General features: G+C 43.9%; 1 protein-coding gene across 1 annotated transcript; it reads right to left on the bottom strand.

Moving 5' to 3' along the window:
• Nucleotides 1–218: 218 nt before the first annotated feature.
• Nucleotides 219–14978, bottom strand: CCSAP (centriole, cilia and spindle associated protein). Its single transcript, XM_051783532.1, has 3 exons — nt 14594–14978; nt 6093–6376; nt 219–4238 (listed from the first exon to the last, which is right to left on the bottom strand). Exons 1-3 carry the CDS (start codon nt 14898–14900, stop codon nt 4065–4067), a joined length of 765 nt encoding a protein of 254 aa, XP_051639492.1. The 5' UTR covers nt 14901–14978; the 3' UTR covers nt 219–4064.
• Nucleotides 14979–15606: the final 628 nt, after the last annotated feature.

Genomic DNA, 15606 nt, shown 5'->3' with positions numbered 1-15606 from the left:
TGGTTTTTCCCCTGTTACCCCTTTTCTCCAAAGTTCTAAATTTAGATTCCCAAAGGCTTCAGCATGAAGGCACTTCAGACCACTTTAGAGCTCTTTTTTCTTATTATAGTGAAGGAAAAAAGTGATTCACATCAGGAAAGAATATTAAGGGACTAAAGCACCCTGTAAGGGAGAAAAATCTGAGACCCCCAAAAAGCAAAGAAGCAGCAGTCAAGGCACTTTGTGTCACTCATTTTATTCACGTGTACAAGTTGACACTACGCTATTAAATATAGACAATACAGAAGCATTAAAAACAAATACTGTTTAAAAACTTTAAAAAACACATATTGCTTCAAGCTTAGATGGTATTTCCCTATTGTTTTAAAGTGAATTCAGTGCTAACAATAGCTGAGGCAGCTTCCCATTCAATTTTACCCCTAATTTCATGGGGGCTACTGTCAAGGTGTTGAGTCAGGCTCCATATATGGCTTTGCTGCTGAGTGCGCCATCTGAGCTGGAAAACAAACTGGAACATACAGGTTCCCACACATAAGGCCCTCAGATTGCTAGCATTTGGTCCCTATCCCAGTAAAAAAAAGTCAGAGGCCTTTATAGTTCAGTGGCACTGCATTATACCATAAAAAATGAAAGCAGATACACTTCCCTACACGTTAAAAATTCAATTTAAATGTACATTTGCTACCTGGATAAAATACTTACCAAAAATTCAGGTCTGTCCCTCAGTTTTGTTAAGTTTGGCTGTAAGTTTAGTGATCACCTTGACTATCTCAGCATCTAGTGGAAAAGTCAGTATTTCATAGTTGCAAAGATGTGACAGCAGTGACTGAACAGGCATGCTACTGTATTTTACAGGGACATTCTTAACGCAGTTTTCATGGTAACATTTTACACTGTAAACACTAGTCTTCACAACACTATAATTAAATTGCAGCATTACACACTGTAAAATTCCTGTTTCACTTAGCTAAGTACTTTCAGAAGCAAAAAGGAATAAACAGTTATTTTCATGAAGACTTTGGAGAACTGAAAGTTTACTGTGTTCTTATCAGAAAAGTTTTATTTCTAAAACAGGAGTGAGAAGCATTCTTCACTTGACTGAATTCAAGAGTCCATGCAAGGCAAAGTTCAGAACTTCCTTAATTGGTAGAGAGATATTTACTATCAATTTTTTAGTGAGTCCAATTTGAAGCAAAACAGCCACCTCCTGTAAGAATCTATGGAATATAGTTAAAGCTTGTACATGTGAAAAGTTCTGCTTTACAATTCAGTTGGCTTTTCATTTGTTAATATCAGAACACCAACAGTTATCAGGCCAAATACTTTGCACATACAGCTTGCAGTGTCCAGAACTACACTATTTCATACAGTCTAAGCAAACTACTAGCTTTTTAGTCAAATAATGCCCAAATGCAGGAAGGCTGCCTGATTCGCAGAATAATTTACCCCTCACTTCAGGCATTTTATTACTTAAACCAAGATAATGCCAACATAGTACCCAGGGATTTTTAGCTACAGACCTTTTGGAAAAGCAAAACAATGACTCATGTGACCTAATTAGTGTCTCTACTGTCTTCTAAACAGTGGTCTTTATGGAGAACAGCTCTTGACTGGACAAGGATTAGAACTAGATGGTCTCCTCAGTATACAGCAGCCTTGATGCTGTTGAAAATTCTCACGCTTTAAAGTTTGGTACCCAATATCCAAGGCAGAAGACATGTAAGCCTCCTGTAATTATTGAAAAAACCAACACCTAACAGGAGATACATCTTCTCCAAAAGTGGGTACTTAAGGCAGACACAATAGTCATCTTGGCTCCTCCATTTTCTGTGGGAGGAGAGAACCGTAGAAGCTGTCTTCAAAAGCATGGCAAGGTGAGTCCTGCCCTACACAATCATGGGAACTGTTGAATGTGACAAAATGCACTGAGGGTGCAGTCCATATGCTGTAGTTACAGAAAGCCTACAAAGCCTGTGAGCAACAGGAACAGGCAGAGTTTTTATTGAATAAGGCTGTTAAACACTACTGAATTGGTACTTTGACACTGTTGTTCAAAGCTAGGGTGGCTTTCCAAATCGAACCAGGATCAAAAGCAACCTAAGCATATTTACAGCAGCTATTTAAAGAGGAAAACACAGCTTAAAAGGAAATTAAAACAATCTCATGGAGCAAAGGCATCCTCTGGAATAATTTTCCCCAGTCTTGGGCACTGTTCTATAGCTTTAGGAAGTTCTAGCCTGTGGTTTATTAGAAGTTGAAATACAGGGATTTTGCTGTGTATAAGACATTCTTAATCATACTTTGCATTCCCAGACTTAAAAGCTGTAAGATCTTAAATAGGTAACCCTGAACAAGAGTTGTATTTTTATAGCTTTATGCTTAAAAGGCAAGTTTAAAAATCAGATTATAACTTCATGTATTCTAGGACTTTTTAGTAAGATTAAAATTGTGAGTAATTGAACCTTTACTGATGCAATATAATTGACACTAGGAGGCAGCAGTACTTGGTCCCTTTGTGCAATTGCTTTCAATAACACAATCAAACTTTTCATTGAGTGTGTGTACTGTTGTTGCAGTAGTAATTCTAGAGTCCGGCCTGTCACTGAGAATGAAGCTAAAACTAGAGCAGGCTTCTGCTGCAGAAGTGCAAGTGTGCTTCCTGTGGGAAAGTGTCCAGCCTGTAAAAACACAAGCTTCAAAACAGTTAAACTGAGATAACCAACATATGTAACTAACACACAACATGCCTGAACAAAACTTTGAAGCTCACAGCTACAGCAATAATCTGCTTAAAATGTGGTTATAAAACTGAAAAGATATTTTACAGCCACATGAGGGAAATAACCACTGAGGATATCACAATGACTGTCTTACTACACAGAAGTAGGACCTACGAAGTGAAAATGTTCGAACTCAATTATATGTTCTTGTTTACTAAAGGATACACCCCTCCTACCCCTAGCCCTTGCCCCCTCCCCATCCCCCCACAGTGAGGGGTTCTGCACCAATTCTGAGAGGCAGAAAGCTTCTCAGGACTTCATCTATGAGTTTTATCAAACACAATTTTCAAGTTTAAACCCTTTAACAATGTACTTGTATAGTACCTTCACATGGAATGCATATTGCACTCTGACCCCCACTGAGCATAATAGATATTCTGAAGTGTTAAAAATAGACTTCACTAGAAAGGAGCCAGCCCTCTCCTTCAATGAATTTACATGATTAAGTGTAGACTTAAGTGTGACCACAAGGTTAGTACAGTGGCACAACTCGATACTGGTAGAACAAGCAACTGCGTATTGAGCAGCAGCTATCAGATAATGATTGTCTACATTAGTTATTTGGTACAACAGCAACAGCAAAACAATCCTGTAGCTGTTTCTTGCCCTGAAAATGAGTAGTTTATTCTAATGACCTTAGAAACAGCAATAAAAGTTAGCATCAGCAGATTCTCTAATCAAACAAGGTTTGTTTTGGAGGTTTTTAAAGTTTCTGTGTACAGACAATACTTGGTATTTGCCTGCCTAAAGCATCTACGTTTATTAGTGCTGTTTACCAGACCCACTGGCTTCCTGTTGCCTGTCTTCATATACTTATTTTGGTGAAAATATTGAATCAAATAGCATTATAAATACAAAGGCACCTCCATCACACCTTAAAAGTCTTTTCCCAACGGTATCTCCCCATGACTTGGATTTTTAAATAGGGGACAACAGATTATTTGTAACCACGATCAAAAAAGTATTTGCTTTGACTCCCTGCATGCTAAGGTTCCCCCCCCCACTCATCCTGAAAGCAAATCAACTGAAGCATTAGAAAAATTCCCAAAAGGGGAATTGTTTAAAAGTTTGGGTAGTTATATCTGAAAGCCTCTTCAAATGTTATGGCTCCAAGGATACACCCATACACCCCACTGTGAGGTAGGTAGCCAAGATAAAAACATTGTAACAAATATTTTAACAGCTGGAAACTCCCTATAAAAACCTTGCATAAGTAGTTTGGTTCCTTGCACCAGTGTCCTGATATGCGCAACTTCTTTTGAGGATGCCTAAGGGAATCCAAATTCAGAGAGCTCTTGCTGAGTAGCATCTCATATACTCTGTCATCCAAGGGTTATCTGCTGGGGAGGGCTTTGTTCGCCAAGTTGTTTCTGCTTCTGCTGATCGTACTCTCCTCTGAGAAAGCTTCCTTTTCTCCACTTGTCTCCTGTTCTTTGCTCGTAGAGCAGACTCATGAATCTAAAAGACCAGAGTTAATATTACAGCAGGAAAACAGCCTAGGAACCCCCCAGGAATGCTGAGGATCGCTTTTTATTTGTCCCAATCCCCCACCCTGAAGAAACAGGGCTTGCAAGCAAGATTATAGTTTTTTCTGTAATTTCTTCTGTAACAGAAGCAGAGATTTTTTTTTTCATAAAAAAATTCTTCAAATTCTGTACTGCATTATCTTTCCTGCTTCCCACTCTTAAATGATTCCAAAAATCTTGAATGTTTCAGTCTTACTCAGACATTCTAAAAACTTTAGTTCTTCTACCATTTAAATTCTTAAGCACCTCTCAGTGTCCAAGCATCACTTAAAATCTGAGCCATATTAGTAAAACCAATCCCTAGAGATTCCTTATTAGAGACTGAAGATCTTAATTTTGAACAATATGCTGAACACGCAACTACATACATTTTTGTATTAATAAATTATCATGGTTTCCACAAAATTTAATCCAAAGATCCAGTTCTATATTTGCTTGCTTCTATCTCCAGATTTAAAACTCTATCTCCCATCTCATGTAAGGGAAAATAACACCTTTCAGACATTCAAGAAAAAGTAACCTCGCTAGGCAGTAAGTAGCGAGGTCATGCTTAAAGAAGCATCCTTAGTGAAAAAGCACTGCATAATTGGGAGTGTTCCAGAAATATTCTGCCCATTCAGTCCAAATCCAAGACCTTTGGTGATCTTAGGCATTCTGTAGCTGTTTCTAGCATAAGAAATGTTAGAAGTCTTAAAAGGTATAAATACCTCTGGTCAAGTCAGGCATCAGCCTCTTTTAGGCTTAAACACAAAGAGCCAGTCAACTCTTATGAGAACTGACCAAAGCTTATCAATTCAGCAACAGTGTCCATTATCAGGAAAGGCAGTTTCTTTCCAGGGCTGAAAGGCTGAAGTTCCACATTTTGCTCAAAGGGTTGAGCGGTCCAGGAGGGAAAACACTGGGCTTCAAACCTTTTCCAAAACAGCCCATCAAAAGCCAGCTCCATCTTGCACATCAAGGCTACCACCCACCTCAGTCCTCAGGTATCTTGGGTCATAAAGTCAGAATCTACATCAGTAGTAAGAAAAGAACAAGACACTGGCAGGGATACATTAAGGATTATGTTTTAGGAGACTAGGAAAGTTACAGAAAAGAAAGAAATTAATCTGTTTGTTACAACCTTGCTGTTTCTAAGCCAGGAAACAGACCTCCAGTACAGCAGAATCATGATGCTGTCCATGACCATATGAATTTTAGTTGTGCTGTTTTGTTAATATTTACACCAGCCCTGTAATCCATCAGCCATCCGATAGACCATTCTGTAGGCAAAGTTTCCTGCTGGCAACCCACCAAAACAGGCTGCTAGACAAGACATTTTAGCAGCCAAGCATTCATACCCTCTCACTGAGGCTCGTATTCTAGGAAGCGCCCCAGCAAAAGTCACTCTTTCACAGCACAAACACTACCGCAGTGTTTATACACCTGCCTGCTGGGGGATGCCTGGTGCTAACTCCCTGCTGCTTTGCTGTTGTTTTGTTTGAAGTGTAGAAATACATTTATAACAGCTAGTTAGCAGCCAGTAACACTGTAACAGCCAGAAGCAAGACTGCCAAGGTTTAAACAGAATTTCAAGTATTAGTGAAACATGGAAGTTTCAAAACCAATTAACAGTTAAGAGCTATTTTATTTGGACATCTCAAACTTCTCCAGGTTTGTTTCTAGAACTTACTGCTAGAATCTCCATGCATTCAAACAAAGGGAACCCTGAGCAGTTTTACTTAGATATTAGACGTATCCAAGCACTAAGTAGTCACTGCCCTTGACTGAAACAGAAGCTTTTACTTACTTCATTCACTGAAGCAGAAGCACAGACATTGTGAGTTTTCTGGCTTCCAGTATCTGTCTGTCTTTCTCCCCATCCATACAGAGCAAATGGATGTTTATTCTCCTTTGGTGCATCTGTCCTTTGAGGACTTTTGGCTGATTTGCGATCATTACGACTGGACAAGGCACTTCGACTTGGACGTCGTCCTGTACGGCTGGTTTTGTCTGCTTCCTTTGCAGAAGTGTGTTCTACAGCTTTTTCTTGCTCTTCCTTCTCCTGCTTTTCTTGATCTTCTTTTTCTTTCTCTAAAGAAAAAAAAAAAAAAAGAAAATTTATGCTTTAAGTTCCTAATGACAACATATAAGTGTCTGATTTGCACGGCCTCTCAATACATCATTGAAGCTGTGCTTTTTTTAGAAATGGAAGATGTCATTACTTCCTTAGCAACAGACATATACCTTGCTTAAATGTCTTCATCCTTTCTTTAGTGACTACAGTACAGTTTTCACATACTTAAAAACAGCCTTTCACTGCTGAGGTTACAGATAACCAATAGCTCCAGGCAGAATGTTAATGACTGTTTCCAGTGAACTTTTGTCTTCACTGTTTCATCCTTGCATCTTCCAGACAGCAAACAGATGGACTGCTGAATGCCACATAGATGCTGCCAGCCAGTCAGAAATGAAGTCTGATAAGAGTACGTGCAATATTAAATCCCTCATACTGTAAGCTTCTGCTAAAAGAAAACGATTCATTTTCAAGCTCCCTGTTTATACATATATTCCTATTATGATTTTCTGTTTATGGAGGAGAGGAGAGTATGAAGCAGAAACCTACAATGTGGTAGACATCACCCTTACTTCACGGAACAGATAGCATGTTGTCCATTTAAAGGACCACTCTCTACAGGCATTGTTCTCCAAGGCTCACGTCACCCACACTTCCATGTCACCACACTTTAAGCCTTCCATAACAAGGGTCCTCCAGGCACTGGATATGTAGACTAAGATTTGTGAGAAAATTTGAAGGCTGTGTTGTTGCAGTTGTGGATCATCACTGAAGGCTGAATCAGCATTATATAAAATATTAAATAATAAAAACACAGGGAAACAACTGTTCCAGAAGATCTAATCTTCTTTCATTATACTGCTAGGGAGGAACTAGTTTTCCTTTGTTTGTGGCACTGGTTAGGCTGCACCTCAAATCCTGTGTTCAGTTTTGGGCCCCTCACTGCAAGAAGGTCATTGAGGTGCTGTCCAGAGAAGCCAACACAGCTGGGGAAGGGTCTAGAGAGTAAGTCATGTTAGGAGTAGCAGAAGGAGATGGGGTTGTTTAGCCTGGAAAAAAGGAGGCTCAGGGGGGACCTTATCACACTCTACAACCACCTGAAAGGAGGTTGTAGCCAGATAGGGATTGGTCTCTTCTCCCAGGTAACAAGCAAAAGAGCAAAAGGAAATGGCCTCAAGTTGCATCAGGGGAGGTCTAGATTGGATATTAAGAAAAATTCCTTCTCCAAAATGGATGTCAAGCATCGGACAGGCTGCCCAGGGAAGTGGTTGAGTCATCATGCATGGAGGGAAAGACATGTAGATGATTCACTTTGGGACATTTACTGGTGGACTTGGCAATGCTAAGATAGTGGTTGAATTCAATTTTAAAGGTCTTTTCCAACCTAACTGATTCTGTTATTCTATACTGAGTGAGTCTAATCAAATATACTGCTTACATTAGTGAAATACGACTTTGGAAAAAAGTAAATACACAGAACCCTGTTTTCATTCTCCATCCCACAAATCTTCAACAGTAGTGTGGACAAGCTGGAAGCGTATGCTAGACATTGAATGTGGCCACTAAGCACTGTGGGCACAGACATTGTGATCCAAAGTCTCTGAAACTTCTAGGCCAACCACACCTTTTATGTAAAAGGCAACTACAGCCTTTTTTTTTTAAGCAGCATAGGAGTCCACTAGTGACTCCCTTTAAGTGCATGGCTTTGAGCATTAGGTGCTGCTTTCTTCTAGACACACACAGTGATACACTCAAACTGTGCTGACAAACACACCAAACTTGCAAGTTTTCTACCACACCATCCATTTCTGGTTCCAGTAGGGATGAGCTGCAAGCCACCTCTGTTCCAAGACTCAGAACTTTCAACAACCACCAGCATATGTTGGCACGTACAGAAGGAATTTCTCCACTGGCACAGAAGGGGTTCATCTGGTTTAAGGCTTGCTTACATAGACAACTAGTAAAAATTTTACCCAAGTGTCTTCATCATTAAAAGCAGAAGGGATTTCCAATCCTGTGACAAACTAGCAATCATTCCTGATAATTGCTGTGATTTAGCTAGTCAAGCAAGTACATGCCACATCTGACACTGCTTTAATTTCACTTCTGCATCCATCCAGCTCTGATGAAATACAAGTTACCTGCCTGGCACATTGGTTAAGCATCCATTTACTCTTGCAGGTACTTCATGCTAATAGGATAAAGATATCAAGACTTGCCACATGCCCCAGAATTCCCATAAGGCAAGCCTTATGCTCTCTTGCAAACTATTAGCCTTGCCAGCACACTTTCCACTTGCTGACAACCAGCACAAAGGCCCTGGTGCTGGGCCGTGTTCAGGCTTGCCAATACACATCTTCCAATCAGTGCAGGTGTGGCATTCAGCTGCAGATTATATACTGCAGTACAGCTGAGTATTTGGTAAAGAGCAGCCAGCAGTGGTAAAGTATTTAGAGGTGTATTTGGTAAGAATTCAATTGAATGTCCCCACAAAACCACCAAAAAAGTAGTCAAGTCCAAAGGAGTGACAAAATGAGAACAACAAATGGCCAGATCAATACCTTAATACTGGGTGCACATAATTTCAGGTATTATAGCTAAGGCTGGATAAAAGGCAAGAAGCAGTGACCTCAGTGTGGTAACAGACCTGCTTTGCATAGTGTCCCCATCTCTGGGACACACAGTTTCACTTCTAAAACAAGACAGCTCATTCATCATGGCTGCAAACAGGGAGCAGAGAGCTATCCCCTTACAAAACACTATCTGATCATCTCTCTCTGCACAGTCACTCCTAAGGAGAGGCTGGCTAGATCCATTATCAGAAGGGAGCACTGTTTTGAGAAAAAACACTGAAAGGGGACACATATTGCTGTCAATTCTGAAACAAGAGTGCTTTGATTCTGGGAAGGTGTTCCATCCTTTGTTCAGGGGAAAATGGCATCTTCCTTCTCTACAAAGGAGGGTGGAGCAACACTGAGTAGCATTTAAAGACTTAAAAATACTGGAAAGTGGGGGATCTGCAATTGTATGGATACTTTAGCTTTAAAAAACAAGGCAATAGCCATGCCTAGGGATGCTGCTCACTAGGATATAGCTCCAGCTGGTCCAGAAGTGACTGAGCCAGCTTGTCCCAAAATAGCAATAAAAGCATATGGGTAAATGACACACAGAGGCCTGTTGTGCACAGTCTTACAGTAAATGCTGTATGCCAGAGTGCACTGTAGCACTTACGAGCACCTGCTATTAAATCAGGTATTTCAATGAATTCACTCCTATTGTGCATCTATGCAGAATTCTACTGGTGAAGGCACAAGGCAGATATCTAACAGTTATTTAAGTCTTTTATTTAAAGCTATAGTTTATATCCAAGCCATTGCTAGGCAGCCCTTTTCACAGGAAGACAGAAAAACAGCAGCTGATAGCAGGACTTAGACCCCAGCTGCTCAGGGAGTCCAGGCACCAGCAACACCTACCCATCTCCTCCTTCCCATGCAGAGCACCAGCTCCAGCAGACACAGGAAACTCAGAACTGGCTTGCAGCACTACAGGGATTACACAGGAGAGGGAAAAAGCTAGGAACATTTAAAACTGCATCGTGGGTGCTAAGCAGAGCACACTGGATGGACAGGAGGGGATTAAGTGCTTAACAGACAGAACAAGGCTGTTAGGCCCACCCGGTATTGCTGTTGAAAGCTCCTGCCCAGAAGAGGTCACTTAAACCCTGCTGCATCGCCCTGCTTGCATAACAGCTCCACTCCAGGCTCAAGCAGGAAAAGCTCAAGTGGATCTTCCCTCTCCCACAACATTGCATGCTCCGTGGGGCAGACAGGACCCCCATTTCAAAGGCCCTGCTGACTTACTAAGAGTATCAACAACCTTCCAATTAAACCCACAGGCCAGGTCGTAGGGGTCAACAGTATTATCTCTATATAAAATCGTTGGCTCTTTACAGCACTACCTCAGGATCAGAAGAAGCACTTTGTTCTTGAGCTGCAAGTGGCAGAACTTAAAGCTTCCTACTCTAGTACAAACATCTCCACCAATGGGGCAGGGCTTCAAGGCCTCTTGAAAGGGGCAAATATTCAGTTGTGGGTATGAATAGACTACAGCTGGGTAGAAAGTAGCTACTACAGCTGAAACAGATTGCATCATTTCTTCAAGGCAGATCTTATATGATGCAGCACTGGAGCTAGCATCCATACAGCAGCTCACAGTTGGTCAGATTCACACAAGCTTCATCTGCAGCAGAGTTCAGAAAATAATGACTAGTTTGGCTTGTTAGCAAAGCTTGTTTCCAACAAAAAAAATTGGAGCAACTTTGAATAATAATACTATAAACCCCTGAACTGACACCCTTTTCTTCTTTCTCCACCACAAGCTACTCCTTCCCATGTTCTCGGCCCAGCAAATACACCTGCAACATGATGACAGACAAAATCACGGAACAAGTATGAAATCGGACCTTCTTCTGAGTTGCACTAATCCAGATCAGTCACTTTCCAAATACTGTTGAGGCAGCTGTTTTGATGGCAGCTTATCACTGCTGTCACTTAAGACCACTGCACAAAATGCTGAAGGCAAAACGGCAATAAGGATTGAAAGGTGCCTTCATCCTGCATGCCTGTGCAGCAGTGTCATTTCACAAGCAACACGTCTGACAGCAGCACTGCTGCCAAGAGCTTCTATCTTTTACTTACCAGCCCACTGGGTTCTGTTGACAGCTTTAAGGATGTGTCTACACCACAACTACACCCGTTGATTTAGGTCAAGATTTTGTTGGATTATGTTTAAAGCACATCTGTGCCTGAGCATATTCCATGGAAGAATCCCAGAAACCATTGCTGCAAGTGAAGGCCCAGAAGGAATTAACGCAAAGTTGCCCCCAAGCACACCCTAGTATCACTCAGCTGTAGCTTCAGGGCAAGACAGAGTGACAAAGAACCTTTGTCCCAGGTGCTATCCCAGGTGTTCACATTGGTAGTACTTTAGAGCAACACCAGTAAACCTTAAAGCCAAGCTGCCTACATCCACTTTCTCCACACACACCAGAAGCATTCACAGACTTTTACAAACACATACAGGCTCATCTTAATGAGGAAAAGAAGTAACCAGGGCACACACACCATCATGAATTGGATTTACCTCAGATCTTAGTCAACATTACTGCTGGCTATACACACTTGGCCACAAGCACTGTTCATACCATTCAGACAGAAATCAGATTTCCAACAGAACAGCAGGAAGCGGCAGTAGCCAGGTAACAACTAGGATGCTAAGGCATGTGGGTGGATGTTAGATTCAGAAGACAAAAGATGTCATCAATATGAGCACACTCAGCTACCCCCACAGTGTAATTAAGTTCTTTCAGAGTGAAAAAAAAAAAGGCAGTTGAATAATGGAAGCTTCACAGAGTGGTAGTTTCTATGTTATCTCCTCCACATGCTTTAATTAGCCAGCCACTAAGCAGAAGAAAAATACGTCCTTATAATTGTCTAAATCTGAATGAGTCACCTGCTTGTGTATTCACATGTTCATTAAGATACAATAAATATCCACTAAATCCAGCTGCCTAAGCAGAATTGTTTTCAGTTCTTTTGCTAAGGACTTAGCAAAGCTCTTCAGTAATTGCAGAACTTAAAAATGTTTATCCTAAGGCACTTAGCAAAGAAATTAAGCTTAAGTACAGATTTTTCTCCCATCATAGGTACAAGAAGCAAGGACCTTATAGAACATCAGGCATTCCCTTACTGCAGCAATGGCAAAGTTGATCAGTTACAGAGGCACAATTGCCCAAAATTCTACAGCCTGGCAGACCACTGTTGCTCCACAGTCCCTTTGCCACTGACACAGTACTGAGGACATGACTATGCATGCACTGGATAGTCACACACACCACCACTGACGACAGAAAGTGCCGTCAAGCTTTCATCCTCTGCCAAAAACGACCCAACCAGAATCAGACTACCAAGTAACTCCAGTTGGATCTTTCCCCTGGGAGCAGTCTGGAAGAGCATCAGGGAGCAGGCTGAGGAGTGAGCAGAGCACCCTGGCCAGCAGACTCTAGCCTTGGCAACTGCCAGTCCCATCCAGATTGTAGCAGGCTTACCTGCTCTATCCACAAGCTCAATGAGAAGAATGAAGAGAAATTCTGGTCCCTACCACAACTGACCCAGATTGGTATGTATTCAAACTGCATCATAAAAGGTGGGAATGTCAAGTTCCAAGAGCAGCTTCAATAGCTTCCACCCTCCTCCCACTAGAAGCCAAGCCTTTAGACAGCACTGCCTTTTGCCATGCAACCATTCCCCAGCCTTTTGGAATTCCTTAGTACTTCTCACTGAGATGCTGTGTGTGTCTTCCTCACATACTCCCAGTCTAATTTCCTCAAGGCCTGATCTAGGAAAGCGCAAACAGGGCCATTAATACTTTGTTACAGACTGGTGAGCTAGGGTGCTTCCATCACTGCACAGTTGTTGCAGTTTAACACCAGCCAGCAACTAAGTATCACACAGACACTCATTCCACAGTGGGATGGGAAAGAGAACCAAAACAACTCATGGATTGAGATAAGCACACTTTTATAATGGAAGTAAAATATAATAATGAAAAGGGAGACAAGAAGATAAAAGAATAAAACCCAAGAGAAATTAGTGCTCACCAGCTGCAAACTGATGCCCAACCCATCCCCGAGCAGGATTGGTGGGTCCTGGCCAACCCCCTCCAGTTCATATACTGGGCATGATACCCTATGGTACAGAGTATTCCTTTGGCCAGTTTGGATCAGCTGTCCTGGCAATACTCCTTCCCAGCTTCCTGTGCACCTGCTCACTGGTATGGGAAACTGAAAAGTCCTTGATTTAGGATAAGCACTACTGAACAATAACAACAACATCAGTATATTATCAGCATTATTCTCATACTGAATCCAACACTCAGCATGTACCAGCTACTAAAAATAAAATTATCTCTATCCCAACTGAAACCAGGACAACACTGTGGAGGTGGGGTACACGGCCCTGGCAGCCAGCAGCTATGTGCACCTCCCCCATGGGGCCTAGGTACCACAGGCCCATCCAGCCAAGAGGACTGCAGCTCACTGAAGAACTCAACATCACTGGCATGCTCTGAAACATCAGGCCTCTTGAACAGATGATAACACAGTTAAAGCTTTTGTATAACATGGTATTCTTAAGGACAATGAATGTAGTTTAGCCTTGAATATCAGAATACAGATCATTCTGGAAACCTCAGGCCCCAAAGGACATTGAATCAGATTAGTTTCCCCACTCCAAACAAGCACATCTAGCTCCAAGAAAAAAAAAGTAAAAGCAGCATGAAGTTAACTGAACAATTCTCAAGGATTTTCCCTGCTACTGTACAATAAATATATACGGCTGATTCAAAACACATTGCAAAGCACCAATCAATAGCTGCCAGATACAACATTCTCTCATTACAAGTAGGAGACAATATCTTATGGAACAGAAGAATACCAACTTAGGAAGCCTGACAGTGCTGTTATCTCTCTACGCACTCTACGTAGTTAGATCTTGAGACATCAAAAGGCAATTCCTCTGCCCGAAGAGAACAAAATGTTCTCAGCTCTGCACCTGCTCAGCTTACGAAGTTGCCTGTACTCAGCTGTGAACCCAAGACCAAACCTCAGGTGGCATTAAGAACCAAGTGTTCAGCCGACACAGATTATTTGTGCAAATCCAGGAAAGCAGTTGCGTTAAGTGCCAGCCACTGGCATACAGTCCACTTGCCACCGCTTTTGCCGGAGAACCTGCTTATATAATTGCAGCGATGTTCCGCTCCCATGGCAACAGTTTACATAAGTGGCTGTGACTCAGGATGAGAGTTACCACCACCACTTGGCTCTTTAAAGAGACACCTCCGATGCCGCAGCTATGGCTTCTCCGCAGGCCTAGCAAGGACCCGGCTAAACCGCACTAGGGCTCCGGTTGATGAGTGGTGCCACCGCCAGGCTGGCTGTGCTGGGAGCGGGTAAGATGCTCCAGGCGGCGGCCGGGTGCCCCCACACTGTCACCCCGCTGGGCCTGGATCAGGGCCCGGGATGGGGGATCAGCATCCCACGGCAGGGCAGCCCGGGCAGAGCCATCCGTACCTTGCCCCGCAGAGCAGGCCAGGGCAGCACGGCCTGGCCGGAGGGACCCGGGGCTAGAACCGCACGGGACACACGTGTCCCCCCCCGCCATCCCCGCGCTCCCTACCGGGGCTCGCCCGTCCCGTCTCGCTCGGCGCTGCCGCTGCCGCTCCGGCCGCCGGCGGCTCCTCCTCCTGCGCGGCCGCGGGGCTGCCGGCGCCCGGCGGCGAAGGGGACGCGGCGGTGCTGCCGCCACCGCTGCCGCTGTCCTGCTCCCAGCCGTCCCAGAGCCAGGGCCGGTGCGCCTGCTCCAGGAGCCGGCGGCTGAGGCGGTAGTGCAGCAGCTCCAGGTAGCAGGCGCCGCACGACTCCCATTTGGGCTCCTTGAAGCGCTTCATGTACTCCGTCTTCACGCGACGCGCCGGCACCACCATGGCGGGGCCGAGAGCGGGAGCCGGGAGCCGCAGCCGGGAACCGGGATCCGCCAGTCGAGCCCACCCCCTCCCGCTGCAACGTTTAAATCCAAACAGCGGCGCCCGGCTCCGCCCCCGACCGCCCCGCGGGGGGAAAGGGAGGAGCAGGGGGGGAGGTACAGGGAACTGGATGAGATAAAATGAAAATAAACGAAAAATAAAGTAAAATAAAAAATACACCACACAGCACCGCAGCCCTGGGCCCGGGTGGTCCCTGCATCAACTGGGGAAAGCCTCCGGGAAAGACTCCCCGCCTCCCGGCTGAGGGGGCAACCTGGCGATGCGCAGCTTCTGTCGGGGGACATTTAAACCCAGCGAGTCCTTGCGGTGCGTCAGAACTGATGCAACTGCAGCTCTTTCTGCGTGCGGCACCCCGGGCCGCGGGGTAACCGCGGGGAGAGCTGCTGGTTTCTGCTCTGCTTCTGCAAGACCAAAAAGATGGGCAGCAGCCGGGACCCGGGCCCAGAGGGAGGCGAAGGCATCTGCAACAACAGGGACCTCTCTCCATTTTGCGCTAATCTGTTTTAAAAACCCGTCTCCAGCGAGCGCCGGAACAGGATTCGCCTAATCCAGCTCTGCGCTAGCCGACCTCCGTCGCTTGGGATATGAAACGCTTCGGAAACAAATGCAGAAACCAGGGCACCCTCCGCCCTGCTTGCCTGCCCAC

This window comes from Manacus candei, unplaced genomic scaffold, assembly GCF_025592945.1.
Source record: "Manacus candei isolate 608988 ecotype Guabito, Panama unplaced genomic scaffold, ASM2559294v1 h1tg000017l, whole genome shotgun sequence".
NCBI lineage: Eukaryota > Metazoa > Chordata > Aves > Passeriformes > Pipridae > Manacus > Manacus candei.
This window is presented reverse-complemented; position numbering and strand designations above follow the sequence as displayed.

What these genes read in the sequence shown, in the direction of transcription:
- CCSAP (XM_051783532.1), bottom strand. Translation starts at nt 14,900, where the DNA reads ATGGTGGTGCCGGCGCGTCGCGTGAAGACGGAGTACATGAAGCGCTTC. An exon ending in GACGGGACGGGCGAGCCCCG is followed by an intron (nt 6,377 to 14,593) that starts GTAGGGAGCGCG and finishes TTTTTTCTTTAG; the next exon opens with AGAAAGAAAAAGAAGATCAA. An exon ending in CTTCTGCTTCAGTGAATGAA is followed by an intron (nt 4,239 to 6,092) that starts GTAAGTAAAAGC and finishes CTGGTCTTTTAG; the next exon opens with ATTCATGAGTCTGCTCTACG.